Source organism: Mustela putorius, unplaced genomic scaffold (assembly GCF_011764305.1).
Source record: "Mustela putorius furo isolate JIRA1106 unplaced genomic scaffold, ASM1176430v1.1 tig00000281_pilon_pilon_pilon, whole genome shotgun sequence".
NCBI lineage: Eukaryota > Metazoa > Chordata > Mammalia > Carnivora > Mustelidae > Mustela > Mustela putorius.
This window is the reverse complement of record NW_025421343.1, coordinates 15,828,600-15,851,528: the sequence shown is the minus strand read 5'-3', so window position 1 is coordinate 15,851,528 and position 22,929 is coordinate 15,828,600. Positions and strand designations below refer to the sequence as shown.

General features: G+C 40.4%; 1 protein-coding gene, 1 pseudogene and 1 gene segment (V, D, J or C); 2 read left to right on the top strand and 1 right to left on the bottom strand.

Moving 5' to 3' along the window:
• Positions 1-22,929, bottom strand: part of LOC101672488 — a 46,395-nt gene that overhangs the window by 8,248 nt on the left and 15,218 nt on the right. The window contains exons 5-6 of the mRNA XM_045079327.1: positions 13,329-13,445; positions 12,000-12,125 (exon numbers count right to left, since the gene is read on the bottom strand). Coding sequence (XP_044935262.1) covers positions 12,000-12,125; positions 13,329-13,445 — 243 coding nt within the window. The remainder of the gene's footprint in view (positions 1-11,999; positions 12,126-13,328; positions 13,446-22,929) is intronic.
• On the top strand, positions 55-2,433 carry LOC101691089. The segment is given in 3 exon segments: positions 55-183; positions 383-693; positions 2,133-2,433. Coding segments are annotated over 3 exon segments (390 nt in total).
• LOC106004758 lies at positions 19,943-22,834 on the top strand (annotated as a pseudogene). The gene is made up of 2 exons (XR_006606524.1): positions 19,943-20,480; positions 20,843-22,834. The product of XR_006606524.1 is annotated as an immunoglobulin kappa variable 2D-29-like (transcript).

Here is a 22,929-nt window from a genome sequence, read left to right as displayed (position 1 = left end):
TTAAGCAACATGAATGCCCCATAATTTGCATATCTTCTTCCTCTTAGATCTGAAGCATTTCTGCCTTTCAGAGTCTTATACCAGAGTCTCTGGGTGTGTGGCATGAACACACTGGACCCATCGAAAGCAGCAAGATGGTGACTCCATCACAGCTTCTTGGCCTTCTGCTCCTCTGGGTTCCAGGTGAGAATATTTAGACAAAGGTGATTAAAGTGGGGGTATGATTTTCCATCCCTGATTTTCTTTCTTCATTGGGAATTCATCCACAGGTGAAGTTGGCTTGTTTTATAATAAGTAGTATTCTCTGTCCTACCTAAGTAGATATTAGTGACTTCCATGTACATATCATGAGACTCTGCTGATGTTTCTTGTGTGGTTTCAGCCTCTCATGGCGAGATTGTCCTGACCCAGTCTCCTGCCGTCCTGTCCATGGCTCCAAAAGAAAGAGTCACCATCACCTGCCAGGCCAGTCAGAACATTAACAAGTGGTTAGCCTGGTATCATCAGGAGCCAGGGAGAGCTCCTAAGCTCCTCATCTATGAGGCATCCAAGTTGATAACTGGGGTCCCATCACGGTTCAGCGGCAGTGGGTCTGGGACAGACTTCACTCTCACCATCAGCAGCCTGGAGCCTGAAGATGCTGGGACCTACTATTGCCTGCAGTCTAACAGCTACCCGCCCACAGTGTTACAGGTCAGAGCATAAACCACCAGGGAAGAAGATGTGAGGGGCTGGGCTGCCCCCGCTGCTCCTCTGATTCCTTGCACCTGCTCAGACAGTTTCTCAGAAGCAACTCCACTTTGTAGGTCATTGGGGGCTTTGAGAGAAGGACAAGAAGGCTCCTCAGCCCCCTGACTGACTCCCTTTCCCCCAGATCATTAGACCTCAGGAGTGTGAATGATGGCATCTGTTGGGGTTTGTACAGAAAAGGGAAGCCACTCTAGGTTTTCCAAGCAGGGATTGCTTCCAGAAAGGAAGTAATGTCTAAACGTCACTCTCTCAAAGGCCTGGGGATATAATAAGGGAAATAGACACTAGAAACAGTGATTCCTCGGTGATCCCCCATAAGTCAGAGAATATATACCATTGGAGATGCAGGCTGCCTAACCTCGTAGTCCTCGGACCTTTCTGTGAGGGCCAGGGATGGAGGGGCTGATGCTCTAGCCGGCACAGATCGTCTTCAGGTGATTCTCTGGTCCCGCATTTATCACTCATATGCCTGCAGGTGCTGATGGAAGGCACTGAATCCTCCTCTTCTGACCTCCAGATCTAGGGTAAGGTGCCTCATGAGCAACTCTGTAGGGAACCATAGAGGAAAGGGGGCTCTGGGAAATGTGCTTCCAGAAGTGATGGTGGTGATGGGAAGCTGACCGAAGACAGCCTGGGATGGTCACTGTTTTTACATCTCTCAGTTAGGGGAAGACCCCAGTATATGTTTCAATATGCTTCTAGCTACCATCATTAGGCCTTTATTCATAACAAGGAGATTTTGTTAAGCAACTGAGGGAACAGAAGAATGAGGAAATTGTGTCATGTATATAGAAATAATTTGGCAATGAAGGACTTTCGTGATTAAAAAAATTAAATGTGGATGAAGCATTGTTTTTTCTTAATATAAGAATACCTTTTTGCTTAAAATTCTCTGTAAGTCAGAACATCATCAACAACCCTGAAAGCTATGACAAATGCGAAATAGCTGTCTCCACCTGATACCTACTCACATGGCTCTCCATTGTAAAAAGATGGTAGGAGCTACGTAAGGTTTAAGATGCTCTGCTGTAGAGGATTTTTACTTCCCTTAAAGTAGTCTCTCTTTAATTTTCTATATTCATTTAAGACATTTCTATTGAAAGCCACCTGTTGGGTTAAATCCACAGGTTGAAAAAGCTTCCAATTTTACATTCTAATTCATACAAAATTAAATCACAAACTTCTCTTAGACTGCAAATATGGAAAAATAATTATTTGGAAACAACGTGACTATGTATCTTAAAAATTAGATATAATAATGATTTGTAGAAATTTAAAGAATTACAAAGACCACGGTAAGAATAAAGCAAAATTATATGCAATTCTGTCAGGATAACTGGACTTAGATTTGCTTGTTTTGTGGATTCTGTACCCTCCTACAGCTTGCCATGAGAATGATGTGCCATGGGTAGTCTCCACACACTGTCTTGGCCCCAGATCAACCACAATCCATAGACTGGAGAACCGTGTATCTCCCTGCAGAAGAACCACACAGCTGATCCCTGTGCATTATCCAAATAATTGTCAACGTGAACATCCATGACTATAGGAACAAATGCTTAGTATAAGAAGCCACTGAGTTTTTGAATGGTTTGTTAAAACAGTGTGTAAAATCTGACTAGTACAGTTTTTACATATCTCTGCATAAAATTGACAGTTTTATTAAACATGATGGCATAAAAAGGAGTACTTGGAAATCCATTCATAAGAAGATACAAAACAAAGAAATGTTTTTAAAAATATTTGAATTAAAAGTGTAAAATTCACCCCATTGTAGAAACATCTAACTGAGATTCCTTAGAGTAATGGTAACAAATTCTGTAGATAATTCAGACTTATTAAATGTGATCAAATCTAAAGTTTATTCATATATATTCATTCATATATATGTGAATGTATGTCCATATATATATATATATATGTATATATGTAGAGTATGCATACATGTAGATACATATTTTTGATGTGTTTATACAATTATCTTATGAATTAAATGGATTAATATGACTCTAGTAAACTCCCCATGAAAAACTGGTGTCCAGGACCAAATATGATATAGTACTACTAACCTGGCTTGAGGTATTTTCTTTACAATCTTTGTTTCTATATCATACACCAATTGGTATACTTATCTGAATATATGTTTTCTCACTCAGTGGAGGTCCAAAGGCTTTGAATGGAATTATTTTTTCCTACCAACCATTACACTCCATGAGAGCCCCATTATCTCTATGTCCACATTTATGTGATGAATTCCAGGTATGAAATGTTATCCAATCTTTTTTTTTTTCATTTTATGGTGAAATCTATTAATACTCTTATAACATAGGTCATAGTTCTTGTAATTTACAGAGAAAATAACAGCTAAATGAAATTACAAATTAACAAACATAAAACAGAATGATTGAGAAATGAATTCATGGGTAATACCATTTGTACTCAAGTGGATCATAAGGGACAGTACTCAACCTTCTGAGAGGAAGCATATCAGAATCTTGTGGGGGGGCAGTTATCAAGTTTGATCATTTAACAACATGTGCTAAAATCTCAATTTAGTCCTACAAATATTAACATTTGTTTTATCAACAGTTGGCATGTCTCTAAAATATCGGTTGAATGATATCTCTGGCCTTATTGGTGAATTAGAGAATAAAATTATAATTTAGAGATGCATAGTCAATATGTTAAATATTTTAGACTGTTCCTAGGTAACACCCCTCCATATTTTATACATAATTAACCCTGAAGAAACTTGGATGAAACTGGAACAATTTAACAGGTTGTTCTGTAGCCAAAAGAAACCAAAAGTGAAACAAGTCAACCTATGTCCTAAGAACTTTAAACAGAGAACCTAGTGCACAGACCATTGGGGTATATATGAACTACCTCATTTCCCACTTTCCCAGATAAGGTAAGCGACATGGAGACTTAGAAAGACACATTTATTACCAAGAATGATATATTGACTAGTCAGTTACCTAGAGATACAAAAACAAGAGCTTTCAATTCCAGATGAACCCGGATATTTCCTTATTTTTATCAATTATCTCTGGAATAGAGGACAAATTTATGTCTGAGTTTGGTCAGAGAATTTCACTGGTATGATGCCACTTTACTGCTCTTCTCAAGGATGATTTTGAGAAAAGGGAATCAAAATAGTACATAAAATTCAAGGGTTATATATGATGAAAGTAGAAATAGTCAGTTGACTGGCATAGACTACTGGTTTTGACAAACTATCAGACCTAGAAAAAAATAAGATCAAACGATTGGAGTCAAAGTCATTTTGGAAAGAGCTGAAAAATGGGCCAAGATTGAAAATAATAGCTTCCCAGGGGATGCTGATCAAAGGGCCATTATCAAACAGAAGGCTGTCCATAATTACATGGTCCTATAGGTAGATGTTGGTTCCTGGTATGGTCTGATCATCTGTTCCCCACAGATTCATATGTTGAAATCTTAAACCCCAAGGTGATCATATTATGCAGTTGGGCTTTTGGTAGGCTATAAGGTCATGAGGAAGGAGCACACATGATGGGACTCATGCTTTAAAAAGACTCCACCGAGCTCCCTGGTCCCTTCAACCATGACCAAACACGGCAGGATGGCACCATCTGGGAAGCAGAATGTGAGTCCTCACCACATACTGAATTGGTCAGCAACCTGATCATGGACTCCACAGTTTCCAGAACTGTGAGAAATATATTTCTGTTGTTTATAAGCTGCCCAGACTAAGGTTCTTTCTTGTGTAACGACCCAAACAGATTAGGACACTCACCTTTCCCAGCTTTCCCAGGAAGCCTAATGAACAAACATCATGACATCAGAGATGGAAGTCCATGTGTAGGCTCAAGGATGTGGACTCATCTAACTGAAGGTGGTGGGATTACTAGCACATGTTCTGTGATTGAGCCATTTGATAAAAGAAGACATTATGGCTAATCAAGAAGAAAGGTATTTATTATCGAGAACTGGATAAATCAAAAATGTGCAGAAAGACCAGATGAGCAGGCTCAGGCAACTCCCTGTTTCAGTCTCTCAAATACCCTAATATTTTCTATGATCAGAAAATCTATTGCTCTGACAAAGGTCATCAGGCGAATCAGAGAGCTATGTGCTTCAGACTGTGCTGCCTGGACCCCACTCCAGAGAAGTGAGCCCCTCTGGCTGTATGTTTCTCCTCCCCTATCTCTGTGCTGAAAACCACTCTATAGGATCACACTGGATAGTCAGAGTCTTAATGGCACCTGCAGGAAAGAGTGCCAAGGCAATGTGGTTTAGCCTTTCCAGAACCTTCCACACAAAAAGCCTTGAGGGAGCCCTGAGGACAGAAATACTAAAGATGCTTTTTCACAATAACTGCATAAATCAGGTGTACATTTATGATTGTTAAATAATTTCCCTTTCTCTACTCTTTCATTTTTAAAAAGTTGTTAAGCAAAACAAAATTGTTTTGTGACCAAAATGGTGTCACTATGTTAAGGCTGTGTCTTAGCAAACCAAGACTTAACACCTCACCTAAATACAATTTTGCTCCCAGGAATGCAATCTTTAACCAGCAGAACTGGAATTTCCTGGTCAGAACTAGTAGCCAATCCCCTGATGGACCCCTTTCATTCCTTTACCGAGGGCAACTTTCCCTAAAACAATACATTCTTTGGTAATAATTTTCTTTTTTCTGCTCTCTCTCTGCTTTTTAAAACCTTTCCTTTTCTGCAGAGCTCCCCTCTACCTGCTGGAGGAGATGCTGTACAATTCATGGATTGTTTAACAATGCCATTTAGATCTTCACATTTACCAGATTGAATTTCATTTTTTAACAAAATTTTTAAAGAATCTACTGGGGTGATTGTCATCTTTATAATTGAAACAATAGTTGGAATGACATTCAGATAGGTCTGTGACTCTTCCAGGAAGATCATGAATCCCTAGGAAGGGAGACAAACTGAAGGGAGTTGGGTTCCCTCATCTTTTGGGTAGAGGTCAATGTGCTGTTATGTATAAAGAAAACACTTCCATTATATGAGATGATCACACATGCCTTGATGTTCCAAGGAGTGGGAGTTCAAGTGTGGGGAGATGCATGTTTATGATGGAAAGCCCCAAGGGGGCCTGGGCCAGAAATGGCCCAGCAACCATGGAGCTGGGTAAGACTAACCAGAGGTCATAAACAACAGGGAGATGGTTGCAGGTCAAAAGGCCTGATCTCCCAAGCCCTGGTGGCAGTGCCCCAGTTCCTCTGGGGCCCATAGTGAGACAGGGCTCTATCCAAGTTGTATCTGTATTTTGATTCTTGCATTATTTCTAGAGACTTTGCCTGGAGCTGTTTCCTTCCCAATAGTTTGTGAGCAATTCAGTATTGATAATAAATCCCTCTCTGCTTAGTGGCCTTGACATTTGCAACCAAGAACAGTCATCAATCCCCACTGAATGGTTGTCATAGACTCCCTGTCCGTGTGGCTGGAAGTGCAAGAAAATGAGCCCAAGGGAGCCATCGACTTCTCATGTTGCTGCACTGTTTCATGTACAAAAGGGAGGATGGTAACACTTCCAGGTCCACCAGCAAAGATGGGTAAGAGGCACCTTCCACAATAGCTTTTCACCATAAGCCCTTTTAGAACTGAGCGCATGATGGCAAGGAGATAGCTATGCAGAGTGGGTTATTGTCCCTGCTGCATTTACCAAGAGAAGCTACACACAGATCACTCACTCTGTAGAATGTCATTTTCTATGCAGGAAATAGAAGACATTTTTAAGTTGACAGCTTTTGTTGTTAAAAAAAATTCAACTGAGTAAATATGAAGACCTCACGGTCTTTATAAAAAGAAAAGAGTATTTTCATCCAAATGTTCTAATCAATACAAAAAATACAAATAAAAATTTAAAAAAATTAATTAATTAATTAATTAAATAACATTTAAATAAAAATAAATTTAAAAAATAAAAATTTATCAAGTGTTTTAACAAACACTTGATATTTACTGGAAATATCTGTTCTCCTTCAAAACAGACAATCTCCCTATGCAGCAGGCCCTCCAGCAGGAAGTCACAGAAACACATGACAATGAGGGCAAAGAGTCAAGCAAACTTCATACATGACAATTATGGGGAACATCCAGCCTTAATAATACGGGCAGAGTGTCACAGTCCTTCCCCAATAATAAAACACCCCGTGACTTACCTTCCTGGAGGTTCTCCTCAAATGTGAGTTGATAAGTAAGAAAGAAATCTAACAGGTAACTGCATATAAGATGTGTTATGTTTGTTATAAACCACTGTTTCTTATTATTTTCCCCTTCACCTAGATTTTTGCCTAGGGTATGTGTGGTACAGCCTGGAAAGTGTGACAGAATATAGGGAATGGATTAAATTATTTATGTCATACTGATAATGTTCCTTTCCTCTTTTTCATTCCTAATTCATACTCAGCCCCGAGGATATAGTAAAAAAAAAAAAATTAACTCTCAGATCTTGATTTATATGCTGTGTTTCAGGTTGTAAACCTTAGGTAGTCTTTCCCAAGACCTTATAATAAAATAATATGGTATGATATGATGCGTATAATATATGCAATTATATATTATGTAATAATATATTGTGTATAATATAGTAATCTATAAATTATATATAATTGTCATAATCATGGTAAATAGATTAATTCTCCAGTAAAAAGACAAAGTTTATCATATTAAATCCACAGTCAAATAGTAAACATTTTAGGATTTCTTGGCCAAAAGACACTGAGGACATATTTCAGGCACTTACATAATAAAGGAGAAAACAAATTTCCACAACTTTTTACTAATTTCACAATGTAGCAATAGTAATTAAATAAGAGTTTTTGTAATATAGGCCTACAAATGAGAAGAATAGCATTATTTTTAGGTAGGGATAACCTTTCATGTAAGTGGCATTCAATGTACATGATCTCTAGTATCAAGTTCTATTGCAAATCATCATCCGTTAAGCTGATCTGCAATGAGATGATATGCATTTCATCTTTGTAAATATCTTTTTTCATTTTTTAATTTATTGTTTCTTTTCAGTGTAACAGTATTCACTGTTTTTGCACCAGACCCAGTGCTCCATGCAAACTGGGCCCTCCCTAATACCCACCACCTGGTTCCCCCAACCTCCTACCCCCACCCCTTCAAAACCCTCGGATTGTTTTTCAGAGTCCATAGTCTCTCATGGTTCACCTCCCCTTCCAATTTCCCTCAACTCCCTTCTCCTCTCCATTTCCCCATGTCCTCCATGCTATTTGTTATGCTCCACAAATAAGCAAAACCATATGATAATTGACACTCTCTGCTTGACTTATTTCACTCAGCATAATCTCTTCCAGTCCCTTCCATGTTGCTACAAAAGTTGGGTATTCATCCTTTCTGATGGAGGCATAATATTCCATAGTGTATAAGGACATCTTCCTTATCCATTCGTCCGTTGAAGGGCATCTTGTTTCTTTCCACAGTTTGGTGATTGTGGCCATTGTAAATATCTTTTGCACACACATAGGTACTACCAAATACTGATACCAGTTCACGTGATAGTAATTGGGTACGTGTATCACTTGGAAATCATATATAGAATTTTAAAAAAGATTTTCCTTATGTATTTGGCAGAGAGAGAGCACAAGCAGGCAGAGCGTCAGGCAGAGGGAGGCTCTCCACCAAGCAGGGAGTCTGATGCAGGTCTCGATCCCAGGAGCCTGGGATCATGACCTGAGTTGAAGGTAGATGCTTAACTGACTGAAGCACTCAGGAACCCCACATGGAATTTAGGAAAGTCTTAATGAAATGTGTATTTTGGTTTATTATTTTTTAAGACTTTATTTATTTATTAGAGACAAAAAGAGCAAAAGAGATCACGAGCAGGGGAGAGAGGGAGAAGCAGGCTCCCCACTGAGCAGGGAGCCTGACGTGGGGATCGATCCCAGAACCCTGGGTTCATGACATGAGCTGAAGGGAGACTCTTTTAGCTTGTTATTACATTGAGGTTAATTCATTTCCACTGAATATTATGTGGAAGCTCCTCAATTGCACAGAAATATGGAAAACGGCAAGTTCGTTATCAGTTGCCTCAAGTTCCAACAGATTCTATATTCCCTGCAAATTTATGGGAAATTTATGGGAAAACAAGAACTCACTTCTTGCTTTCACTTTTGACAAATTGGCAAATGTGACTAGCAGCTAGATGGCAATGCCCATATCCTCGTCTTCCCCTTAAGGTATTTTCTACACTTTAGAACCTGGTGTCTGAGACTCAACGCACCTTTGCATTACAAAAGTAGTCTTAGTCGATACTAATGTGAAAGAGTATTACTGTATATACCTATAAGGCCCTGAATTTAGAATTCACCTACTTTTCTTACATCACATAAAATTAATCTGTTTTTGATTTTTCTCAACCAATTAAATGAAAAAGCAATTTTTAGCATATAAGTCCCTCAATAGTGGGCAGTTGGCCTGATGAAGCCCATGAACCATAGTTTGCTGACTTCTGATCTTGCTTTTCTATCCAGGCTGAATTCAGAGTCTCAACTATGAGTCAAGCAGGAATTATGACTTCATCTGCCAATCAGAGATTCAGAACAAGCACAATACTGGGACTGGTTTCCTATCTGATATACTGTACATGATTCTCCAGCTAGAATCCAGATGCTCTGCTTCTAAATGTCGAGTTTCCTGCCACTGTGACAGCACCATGAAGTGCTTCTTTCTGTTTTAAAGACAGAGTTTGAAGGCTAAGGGACTTCCTTCTGTACCATCATCCCTCTCAAATCTTGTCTTGAGTTGTACAAGCTTGAGGGAAGAATGGTGCCGAGCTATAATGAATATGCTATCACAAGAGAACGAGTCAGTGCTTTGAGGATGAGATCTGTCTAATTCCACAGGCTCACTGATAGAAGAACTGTCCATGTACTAATGAACTATATGGATGCACATCCTACTAACAAAATTCTATTCACATTGTTCAGCAAACAAATATGCAGAGCTACCTTTCATCTCTATTAATTCCCTTTAGCTGGGCACAATTGTGCAGTGCACTAACCAAGCTACTCTACAGAGCACTCCTGAGTCCCCAGCCTCTGCTTCTTAACAAATATCTCTTGATTTCATCCCTATTGCTCAGAGCCCTCAAATAGGAACCCTGATCATGACCTCCACTGAAGAACAGCTTCAAACAAAAAAAAAAGGGAGGAAGAAATATGGTATTTCCTAATCATGACAAAGATGATATTCTATATTCTATTTTCCATGTGACTCTGTAAAGCGGTGACATGGCCATAAGGACAGGGCAATAAGAACGACAATGCCCTGCTGCCATTGAGAAGAGCACAGCTCTTACGTATTTGTTAAGAGGAGGGTGCTACCAACAGTAGTCATAGATGCACCTGCCCTGTGGTTATTCTCCTTGACAAACAATATTGATTTTGTTGGATTAAAAAGAGTAAAGAAAACCTCATCTAAACTGGGAAGTTCTCCTACACATACCATTCCATGGTTAGAGTGTGCATAACCAATGGGAAGAAGAAATGTAAAAATTCTCTCAATGAGGAAGAATATTTTTCATGTAGGAATTCACAGCTTGCAGCCAATGAGAAACCACCACCACATCACACTGTCCTTCTCCACTGAGCATTTTTTCAAAACAATCCTGCCCAATCTCCTCCTAACACATAATAAAAGCAGACCTTCCTTTTGCCTCTTCAGACTCAGCAGTGGTTTGCTATAATTTGCTTTATCCTGAATGGCAATTCTTCTGCTTTTCTCAAATAAGATCATTTTGTCAGTAAAATAACTGGCTATTCTTTGTTTAAGGTTGATAAGTGCACTAATAGAATTATTAATTCAGAATAATGATAAAATTAAAAATTCTTGGTGGGGGGCCAGGGTGAAGGGCAGAGTGAGAGAGAGAATCTTAAGCAGTCTCCATACTCCATGCAAAGCCCGATGCAGAGCTTGATGTCATGTCCCTGAGATCCTGACCTGAGCTGAAATCAAGAGTCTGATGCTTAACTGAGCCACCCAGGTGCCCCATCACTGCTGGTTTTTAATATCAGCACATCAGTAAGGCAACCTTCCCAGGGCCCTGGTCAGGGATATGAATCTACCATTGTATGACATCTATAAAGAAGGGGCCCTGATTTAGCTCCTTAGTTCCTAAAGCCCTGTACAATGTATAGGTTTTCAGTATCATAGAAAGCAAAGAGAAAGACAAAACACTGTCTTTGATGGAGGCATAATTTTGCTCATTTATTTTTTAAATTTTCTTAACCTATTAGGAACAAGTTGTTTTTAAAACTTTTATGGAAGTTTAATGGACAAATAAAAGTAAAAGCAACATTTAAGAACAAAATTGTAGAGCTACAACAGCCACAGAATGAAGGAAAATCTCTTACCTATTTTATTTATTTATAATTTATTTCTGTTTAACATACAACATTAGTTTCAGGTATACAACATAGTGATTGAGCCTTTCTATACCTTATGCAATGCTCACCACGTTAAGAGCTACCCTCTGTCACCATACAAAGTTATTAAATATCATTGGCTATATTCTCTATGCTGTACCTTACATCCCCATGAATTATTTATTTTAGAACTGGAAGTATTACCTATTCTTTGAAACAGTTTTTTCCCCTTAAGTGTGTCACAGTATGAATAAAAATGTTTCTATATGGTATATACTGGTTTCACAAATATGTTTGAATCCCACGAAAAATTTCTTTTAGATTAGATCATATGGAGAATAATCTTTTTACGTTTTTTACAGGAAGTTAATGTTGATGTGAAAATATGAAAATATTACATGAAAAAGAATAAATAGATCAATGTCACCTATAAACATAAATGCATAAATGTAGATAACATTTTAATATTTTTCCCCTTATAAGAATATGGTGACAAGATATAGTAAATTTCAAGAATATTAGGAATTAGCAAGAATGTAAAAATACTTCATCATTAGGAAGTTTATGTAAATAAAATGGTGGTTTTCTTTTTCTCTGATTTTAAATCACATGGAAATAGTTAATAGCGCATTGGCATTTGTGCAGGAAATTCTTGGGAAGGTTGAACACGATACAGCCTCTGACTCATGTGCGAAAGTTGCCTGCAGAACATAGAGCACTGGTCCTCGCAGCTCCAGAGCCGCTGAGAGGGAGGACAGATTTCCCTGATGTTCTGAGGTCAGGAGTGTAAAGGTTCATCCCCCAGTGCCGGTTGTGTGCTATGAAGGGAATTCACCTTCAGGGCTGTGTCTGGATACAGGGACATGGACAGCCACCATCTGAGCAACCGTATGGGAGCAACTGTGGGGCCTGAGAAGCTGCCAGTGGGAGAGGGGACATCTGAGGTGCTGTGGATCTTGACCTAAGAAAAAATAGGACAAACAGACCCCTCTCACTCCAAAGAATCCCAAAGGCTTATAATGTACAGCTCAAATAAAAAATCACAAGGTACTCAGGATTGAAGGTGATTCACAATAACCTGCATCCTGCCTGGGCAACCCTGTAGATGTCTTCTGGGAAGAGCAGCTCTGGGGCATTTTATGTTGAACCAAGCGGGTGATGATCCTGGGAGCCCCCATGAGCCCAAATGATCTACTGTTGTAATTGTTATATGATGGGTTCTCAAACATTTTCAATCACAATGGTAAATGAGATAAAGGTATGTAATACACTTTTACACACATTTCTAATTTTTAAGTAAGAACAGTTAATAGACTAAGAATGGAGTCAGAATCTAGGTTTCACCAAATCCATTTCACCCAAACATAAGATCATTTATGAGAATACAAAATGAATTGTATTAAGGATAACACTGGATCTGTATGGGGGTGGGGGGCTTGCTTCCCAGGCATCAGCTCCTTCCCTCTTCTCCCCTGGGGCTCACGGCATCTATCCATGGTAATATATGAAGATGGAGCCTTCCAGGCCTTTCTAGAGCATGATGTCCTGAGTATCTCACACTCAAAAGTGTGTACTCATAGGAAAGGTTAGGTTGTAGAGAGTCATCTTCTTTTCTTTCTTCATTCTTAGGAGGAAGACCCCCTGTTCTAATCACAAACTCTTGGACTCTAAGGACAGACAAGGACCACAAAATACAAAGACTTTTTTTTCTGACAAACAGAGGGGTGAAGCTCCCCTGGGATGCTATCCGAACCTGTGTTGGTTTGATCCCCCAAGAGGCACTGGTTCTGCACCTGCCGCCGACATGCTCAACCCCTCAGTGATTTGCATGTTTCCCCCAGAGCCCATTTCTGCTCTTCAGCATCTTCATTAGAGGCTGCTCAGACACTTGGGGCAAAAAAGAGCCTCAAGCTAGGCCTCGGATTGAACATGGGAGTCCTGACCCAACTCCTCTGCCTTCTGCTGGCCTGCCTCCCAGGTGAGGAGGGGAGTGCAGCGGACATCCCCGAGGTGGTGGAGTCCTCTCCTCCCGACTGTGGGATCTCCCCAAGGATCCTCCCTGTGGATACCTGACCCGGGGTCTCCCCTCCCATCGGAATCCCAGGTGCTCTCAGATTAGGGACCAGGGATGCCAGAATCTTCTGGGAGGAACATGGGGTGGGACCTGGTAAACAATGGTGGCTTTGTGATTTCCTTCCAATCCAGCTGTCTGTGCGCACACGGAGCTGACCCAGTCTCCAGCCTTCCTCTCCGTGTCCCTGGGAGACAGCGTGTCCATCACCTGCAGGGTCAACGAGAGCGTCAGCGATTACTTGAGCTGGTATCAGCAGAAACCAGGCCAGGCTCCTAAGCATCTCATCTATGATGCTGATAACCTCAAGTCTGGTGTCCCAGCCCGGTTCTCTGCGATTCAGTCGGACAAAGAATTCACCCTCAAAATCAGCGCAGTAGAGGCTGAGGATGCTGCCAGTTATTACTGCCAGCAGGATTATATACTTCCTCCCACGGTGCTACAGCCCCGAGCAATAACCTTCCCAGGGCTAGGTGGGGAGGGCAGGAGAAGCAGTGGGCTGTGCTCGAGGTGGTTACAGCAGCTGCATTCTGCTCTGTGGCTATTCATTCTGGCAGGAGCTGCTTTGGGGAAGAGCTAGCAGGGCTCAAATATCAAGAGATTTTGTCCTTTGAAAGCTTCTTTTCTTGATAACACAAATCCCAAACCTCAGGAATTCTTTTTTTTTTTTTAAAGATTTTATTTATTTATTTGACAGAGATCACAAGTAAGCAGAGAGGCAGGCAGAGAGAGACAGAGAAGCAGGCTCCCTGTTGAACAGAAAGCCTGATGCAGGGCTGGATCCCAGGACTCTGGGATCATGACCTGAGCTGAAAGCAGAGGCTTTAACCCACTGAGCCACCCAGGCACCCCCAAACCTCAGGAATTCTTAAATGAAATTTCTCTTGCAGGCCTGCAATGGAATTCACCCATCGGATGGACCTTGAATCCTATCTCTGATAAACACTCTGAAGTAGGCAAAAAAAGGGAACCCGCATCCAAACAAACACTACCAATACTATTAAGACTGCTATGACTAATACTATTTTGCAAATACTAGTACTACTAATGTTAGTACTAAAACTTCAGGCACTACTATTGTAATGCTACTACTACTAATGAAACTAATAAACATCAACAACTACTCTGTCAACTGCTATCGAGTGAAATCTTGAGGACTTACTGTGTATCGAATACTGTACGAAGGACCCATTCATCTACCGCAATGCATCTCACAATAATCCTCTAGAGTTGAGAGATCAGATGTTCTCAGAGGTCACATTACTCAACATGCTTGTTAGTGGTTGTAAAGGAAGAAGACAGAAAAAGAATCTGTTATTTTGACTCCATAATTTCTACTCATTATTTAACTACATTCATTAAAAAAAATTAGTACTGTTAGGTCTGTTATTAAATGCAATGAGACTGAGACAAAGTGAAAGTTATGCAAAGCTCTATTCTATGCTAAGCATTAGAAGTCAGACTGACCGGCCAGGGCTGTGTCTGAGGAGAGTGACCACCCCCAGTTTACAGGCTCAAGAATTGACTGACTGACCGGTCAGGGCCACCTCCAAAGAGAGCGACCTCTCCCCATCTTACAAACTACCTTTTATAGAGCAAAAGTCTGGCCACACATAGGTGGCCAATAAGATTGTAATCCTGTTAGGTCACACGCAGGTGGCCATTTGAATCACAATTTACCCTATAGATTGCAATTTACCCTAACCTATTACTCTGGTCAGAATTGGTGCTCAAGTTTGGTGCCCAAACAGCGGGGTTTACATTCTTTGGTGGTTAGGGAAAAAGTATGTGTGTTTCTTACTGATTGGATGTCTCCACCTGGCCCAACTCGTCCTTGTATTCTGGGCTCTGTTATCAAGAACTGGCTGACCTGGCCTTGTATTCTGGGCTCTGTTATTAGGAACTAGCTGACCATATTTTACTGGTTTCCCAGACTTGCTTCTAAGTAAGTTTCTCTGGGGTGGGGGGGCAGGGTCAGTTTAAGTTTTACTGCACAAACAACAAAAAGTCTTTTAACCAAGATGGAGTCGCTCTGGCTAAATAGGTCCCTACAAGTACAACTAAAAACAGATCAAGACAGACTGTCTCTAGCAGCCCAAAAGCTCCCTCAGTCTACTTGCCTGTCAATTCCATGCCCAGCCCATACACACATACCACGAGAGGCCACCCCTCTTCTGTTTTCTATCCACATTGAGCCGATATTCTCTGTTTCTGAACTTCATATAAATGGAATTATACAGTACATACTTTTTTGATGTCTTGCTTCTTTAGATCAACGTGTTCTTTGAATTTCATCTCCATTGTTGGTGTGGCCATAATTTGTTCTTTTCCTACTGAATAGTTCTATTATATAAATACATTATTATATTATATAAATACATCACAATTAATTTTTTCATTTGAAGGAATAGTACAGAAGTCTTGTGACATAATAGGAAAAGTGCACAAGCCTCGGTGTATTGAAGGCATTTCTTAAGACAGTGTCCCTTTTATATTTGGATCATCTTTGCACACATTACACAGCATGTGTCTAATAGAGAAAATATCCATGAAGCTATTCTTACCATTCAACCATACAACATACTTTTTTTCTATTTTATTATATTATACTCTGTTTTAATCCATTAGTCTAGCTTTTATTATTAAAACATACAATCATGACACTAATTCCTTAGCCCCAAAACAGATAAAATCCTTCATTTTATAAAACACTGCCCTGAGAGATATTTCCAATCTGACATTTTATAGAGGCCCAAGGCCCAGAAATCTGAAAGTATGCGACAGCAGGTCCCCCAACATGACGGGGGTAATTTTTCCTTTCTGTGAGTCAGGGGTCAAGTATTAAAGAACTACAGAAAAGAAGAAAAAGACAATATAAGGATTATGTAAGAAAGAAGAACAACCCATGATGTTTTAACATTTTTTAGGTGAGATTTTGGTACTGGGTAATAAAAAGAAATACAATGAACAGGTCTGGCAGGCTTGATGGAACCCCTGAGCAATTAGTATAGATCAAGGCAAAATAATTATATGTTTAGGAGTTGTAAGTTGGTTGCTGAAAAACAGTCCCAGATCATAATGTGGCTGTGGATGAGACATACTTGAATTAGTTCTAAGTTTCTCTTCCACGTGTCTCTCTATGAGGTTCCTCAGTATATCTATGATAACCATGTTTATGGGAACACTGAACACAGGAATGATAGTAATAAAATAAAAAAATAATATATGCTATGTGTTTGATACAGTGCTCAATACCTTACTTTTGTTTAAACTGCAAAAAGAACCATTGTTGTCACAGTTGCAAAGACTCAGAAACTGAGACAAAGGGAAGTTAACTGAAAGGGATCAATATCACTCTTCCATAAGAAATGGAGCTTTGTCCCCAGACCAAATGGGGGTGATTTCAGGGACTTCTCTGATAATATCAGGACCTTTGGATGGATAGTGTCTGACTGTCAGTAAGCTCTAACTCCTGATGTGATGACCATTTATGTGGAAGTTGGAGTAGCAGTGATAAAACTGCTTCTTTGAAATGTACAAAAAAGTTGGGAAAGTGAGAGTTGAATGGCTTCTGTTTTCTTCTCAATGGGCTTGTGACAAAGGCCACCTGGAGGAATTTAAGCAATAGGTAAGGCAGGAGGACACAGGAGAGAAATCCTTCCCTCAGGCTGAGCCCTCGGAATCCTCTGGCATCACCACCTGGGGATGGATTGCTCAAGGGCAGAGAAGAGGAAGGGAATGATCTTGGGAGCTGGAAGCCCAGATGGCCCTTTGCAGCCCACCCTGCTGTCCAGAGCCCATGTCAGTGCCTGGGTCAGTGCTCTGGGGGGAGATCTGCCTCAGTTAGGACACAGATCAAACCAGGGAAGCCCCAGATATTTGCAACACATATAATCAAATAGCTTCTAATAAGCCTAGAGAAAAAAGTAGTACAATTAAGGGGGGAAAAAGAGCCGCAATAAGCAATTCTTTGTGCAAAGATGGTAAGTAATTACATACAAAGGGGGTGAATTTGATCAGTAATGCAGGAACTGCCCATGAAAATCTCACTGTCTTGTTGCTATGGCACAACCAGATGGGCTAATGTTGAGCAAACTGCCAAGATTAAGTTGTGCTGAGGCTAAAGAGCTAGAGGACATTTCACGTGCTGCTGCTAGTATGTGTATTGACACATTCATGTCCAAAAGTTGTTTCTGATTATCTATAAATGAATATATGCCACCCCGGGACTCAGTACTTTTTTACTCTGATATACCCAACAGAATTGAGAGTGTACGTGCTCAAGGTATGTCATGATAGTGTTGCTTATGACAACCCCAAACTGGAAACAACCAGTTACTGATCTAGAATGGAATGGATGGAATGGATGCTTCAATTATGGTATTTTCAAACATCTTTATCCTTCTGTGCTTTATATTTTTTAACTAACAACTAAGAGGTAGGAATTCAGGAGAACTCTTCAGGACAGAAAGAAGTTCCATCCCTCACAGGAAACACTGGGGCTGGGGATGAAAATTGCTACATAGAGTGAAATATTTATCAAATAGAGGGATTATGAGGTGGCCTGTGGTCAAAGGGAACTTCTGTGTCACTTTCCCAATTAGACTGGGGTTCCTGGGGGCCATGCTGAAGGATTAGCATTAATATAGGAATAACCTACCTACCCAACATAAGACACTGCTTCCATTTCTTCAAGGACTCACATGAATCTCAGCTCTAGAAAATTTATTTACTTATTTACTTATTCCAAAAAGTGCAAAGAAAAGAAATGACAATTTGGGGAAGGAATTCAGATTATGAATATGGAGATCAGGGCTTTGAAATATTTAGATCTTTGAATCTTATAAATGACCTTCTCACATGGCCTTCTGAGGAATTAGGAACAGTCTTTCTTCAGTTTACAGGTAGCAGAGGAAAATATCAAAGCCTCCTCTGTCAAAAAAGAACTTTCAGAAGCTTTTGCATTTTTTGGGTATTTCAAGGCAAGAAATTATGAGATAAACAACCAAACACAAAAGGAGAATTTTAATGTTTTCATGTTAAGCTTTGTAGGAAATAGTAATATTTTTGAAGTCAAAGGTTCTTAGGAAACAAAACATAGTTTCAAAATTGATACACAGTAAATAAACATGATGGATGAATAATTTTCAGCCAAATTTGAACATATTGAGGATTCACATATGATAATGGATAATGTGATTCTTATTTTTTTACTGTATTTGTCACACAGTGTTAGATATTGTGATTCTAATTTAACATGTGTAATGAATAGTTTCCAAACTCATCATAAGATTTATAATATTATCTTATATTTTCCTTTTTGTTTTTTTTTTCCTGTTTTCTTTCATTTCCAGTGGTTTAACTTTCTGAATCATTCACCAGCAGGATTCATTAGGAGGGAAGACATCTTCAAAATAAGAGTCAGGATTTCATTGGCTAGCACGCTAAGAAAAGATCAAGGGAGAAAACACATGAAAGAGTAAATAAAATGACAACTAGTAACATACAGGACATGGGTTATCAATCCTAGTTCTATCACAACTTGTTATCAGTACCCAAGTCACTCCATAGAGTTCAGGGTTTACTTTCAGTACCACTGTTACATAATAGTTCTTCCAACTATGGTACAAAATCACACTCTAAGAGGAGTTCCTAGAAGATATTCAGACCAAGATTTGTTGTGTAATCATGCCTGGACTTGCATGTATTCAATAACTGTTCAATTCAGTATGACCTTGGATTTGAATTGCCTGAGATCTAATAGAAGTACAAATTCTATTCCTTCAGTTTCTCCAGGATTTTGTTTGCCCAACAGTTACTTGAGTTGTGAAGTAATTTGAGGCTGACACAAATTGCACCAACAACTAACACCTACCTCAAGCTGACACACGCAAAATCATCAGGTTATATCCCAACTTCAATGAAGGATGGTGGGTAAACTGATGCCCCAAGCAGCTCTGACCCTGCACCCTGTTCCACAATGACTGTGGTTCACCCAAGACCCCAGAAAATGTCAGTCATGGGTATAGGTGACCTCAAATTATTAGAAGTTTTATCTCAGACCTTGCTATTCTCACCTACAGAATCTCTGAAGTACAGACTCAGAGCTGCAGATGCTGAACAGAAAAGCCAAGTAAGAGACAACATCTTCTCACATAGAACTAACAAGGAACCAGACCTCCTGACAGAACCTGCTTACACGTGATGAGGAAACCTCTGTATGGGAAGGGAAACATTGTTTCCTGGGAAATGGGAAACATTATTCATTCTGTCCACTTTCTTAGAACATGTTGACTTAAGAAATCTTTGTTTGATATGGGGTGTGTGTGTGCATTTACCTTATCAAATATGCACTATATGGTGTGTATTTGTCTATCATCTATCTGTCTTGCCTGTCTATCTATCCATCTGTCTGTCGCTCTTGGAAGAGAGGGAGAAGTATGGCAGGATACACACCAGGTTGTAACAAATGGTTACCACAAACTTCATTCTCACTGCCTGAAGCATAAAACTGTCTTCTCTCCTTATCTCTTCTGCAGGACTATGAGTTCTCATCCTGTAAGCTTGAGATTCTTATCTATCTGTCTCATTCTTCTCACATTCATCTTCTCAAAGAGTAGATAATTCATAAGGTCTCAGGATGAGTTTAATTCATTAATAAATCACTAATAAATTGTCTAAAACCATTAACCTGGAAACAGCAGATCCCAGAGAACCATCTCCAGTTCATCCTGGGATCTGGAGATCACCGGCCAATCAGCTGGAGTGGGAGTGGGACCGGTTGTCTCCCGGTCATTAGCTGACAGGAATCCAGGCAGGATGGCCATTCACATGCCAGAAATGGACTCTGGACACTCATGTGTGTATCATCACAGTCTCTGGAGCTTTCTCAGAAGGCAGGACTAAGAGCACTGTGTCCTGCCACAGATCCTGATTATCACAAGGAGATCCTGCATCCCACCCAGGCAGTAAGGAATTTGTCTCTGTTAGGTTCCCTGCAAACACAGAAAACATTTTAAATTACTGCACTCCCAGGAGAGGGACCTGCACCCTGCCTTTGGCTCTTTCCACCCTGCCACACCCACCACAGAATTTGCATATTGTCCCCTGGGGAGGACCTTGTTTTGAAAGTCTCAGATAAAGGTCAGCTCTGAGCTTGTGTTTACTTACTAGGACTCATCAGTTCAGCTTCTCAAAATGAGGTTCCCTTCTCAGCTCCTGGGCTGCTGATGCTCAGGGTCCCAGGTAAGAGCAGAAGGAGGATGAGGAAGGAGATGGGGTGGGGAGGGTGAGCTGTCTGGGTGATGGTAGTCCCTATGGGTGCTCTGTCCAGGGGTGAGATTGTCCTCCAATAGGGGAATTTAGTTTTGAGACAGTGAAAGCTAGGAGGAAACTAAAGGGAATGAAGAACAGTGCTTTAGTGAGATGCTGAAAGAGAAAAATGTGGCCACTCTATGCAATTTTGGGGTTATCCATGGAGATTGGATATTTTTAGAGCAAGAATCAAATCACGAAATACGATTTAGCCTAACATAAATGAAATTTAAAATCATAAAAATGGCTTATAATGTGTCAAATTAACCTGTACTTACCTCTCATTATTATAGGATCCAGCGGGGATATAGTGCTGACACAGACCCCACTGTCTCTGTCCATCACCCCCGGAGAGTCAGCCTCCATCTCCTGCAGGGCCAGTCAGAGCCTTGTACACAGTAATGGAAACACCCATTTGAGTTGGTACCTGCAGAAACCAGGCCAGTCCCCACAGCTCCTGATCTACAAGATTTCCAACCATTTCACTGGGGTCCCAGACAGGTTCAGTGGCAGCGGGTCAGGGACAGATTTCACCCTGACAGTCAGCAGGGTGGAGGCTGATGATGTGGGAGTTTATTACTGCGGGCAAGATACACAGTATCCTCCCACAGTGGTTCAGGCCCGAACACAAACCTCTCTGTCTGGCGGTCCCCACTGGGCACATGTGCTGCCTGAGAGGGGAGTTGGGACAACAGAGGCTCTTAGCTGGTGTCAGAGGCTGGTGTTGGGGAACTCAGGGCAGTAACATGCAGCTGAGTACTCTGGACCGAGTCCTGGGACCTAGGATGCTACATGCTCAGTGGGGTATAACCAGCTCTGGAGCGGATGTGATCAGCCTGTGGGCTTTGCGGTGAGCTCCCAGGGAGTGCTGCCCTGAACCTCACCCTGACCCTCCCGGCCTGTGTGCATGTGTCAGGAACTATTACTCAGGCTGAGTGTCAGAAACCTGAGCGATTTATGTGAAAGCACAACTACATACATTTGGAGCTAAACACGTCTGCCATATTGTCAGTAAGAGAGTATTCAGTGTTGTTCAGAATTTATTATTTTTTATTTTCCCACTTTATGAACCTCCACTTTCCCAGTTAGACTAATGGCTCTGTTACAATGTTCTCTAGATAGTATTCTATACACCCTATCCCCATAGGAAATATACATGAGAAAAATTTGTAAAATTGTTTGATGGTCAAGCACCCAAATAGACTCTTGTCGTAAATTCATAGCAAATATAAGCTCCTCCTTCTGATGAGAAGTAGGTGGCATATGCATACATATATTGAAATACTACTCAGTCCAGGAAATGGTATCTTGTTATTTGTAACAACATGGCTGGACCTAGAAAGTATAATGCTAAGCAAAACAAGTCAGACAGAGTAAGACAAATACCATATGTCTTCATTTATATGTAGAATCTACAAACAAAACAAATAAAAAACTCACAAACACAAACTGACCCATGAATAAAGAGAGCATTGACATGATACATTAACATTGTTCAAATGTGCACTCAATTGTTATCTCTCTTCTGTACAGAACAGACAATTTCAATAAGGATCAAAGATATTAGTGTCCCCTTTAGTTTTCTTTCTGCTCCATTTGTCATGTGCATCAAACTTTCCACAGAGAAAAAGCAAACACATAAATAAATAAACAATCAAGCTATCTCACATTCAAACAGTGGAAGGAAAGCTGTAGGATTTCAGGAGAACTACTCATGAGAGAAGTTCCATCCCTCACAGGAGACACATTGGGGTTGGGGATGCAAATTTCTATACAAAGGAAAGAGTTCATTACAATGGAGGCATTATGAAGTGGCCTGTGGTTAGAGGGAATTCTGCTTTTCCCAATCAGACTGGGATGACTGGGGACCCAGCCCAAGGATTACAAGTGATACAAGAAAAACCTTCACAGTCGACATAAGACATTGCTCCCATTTCTCCACAGAACTCAGCTGAATCTCAGACAGCTCTACAAAATGTATTTACATGTATATTTATTGCAAGGAAAAACAAAGAAAAGAAATGATGATGTTGGGAAGGAATTCAGATTACGCATATGGAGATCAGGGCTTTGAAGGATCTAGATCACTGAAGTTCAGAAAAGACCCACTTCACATGGTTGAGAAGTAACTTATAAAGTCAGAAGATCAACACATTCATATGAATTTGTGAGCCGCCTGGTGCTGAAATTATTCTCTGTGAGTTCATCCTCTAGAGGGTGATAGTTTGCAGTTCTTTAGAAAAGGTGACCCACTGGGGCTCCTGGTGGCTCAGTGGGTTAATCCTCTGCCTTTGGCTCAGGTCATGATCTCAGGGTCCTGGGATTGAGCCCCACATTGGGCTCTCTGTTCAACAGGGAGCCTGCTTCACCTTTCTCTCTG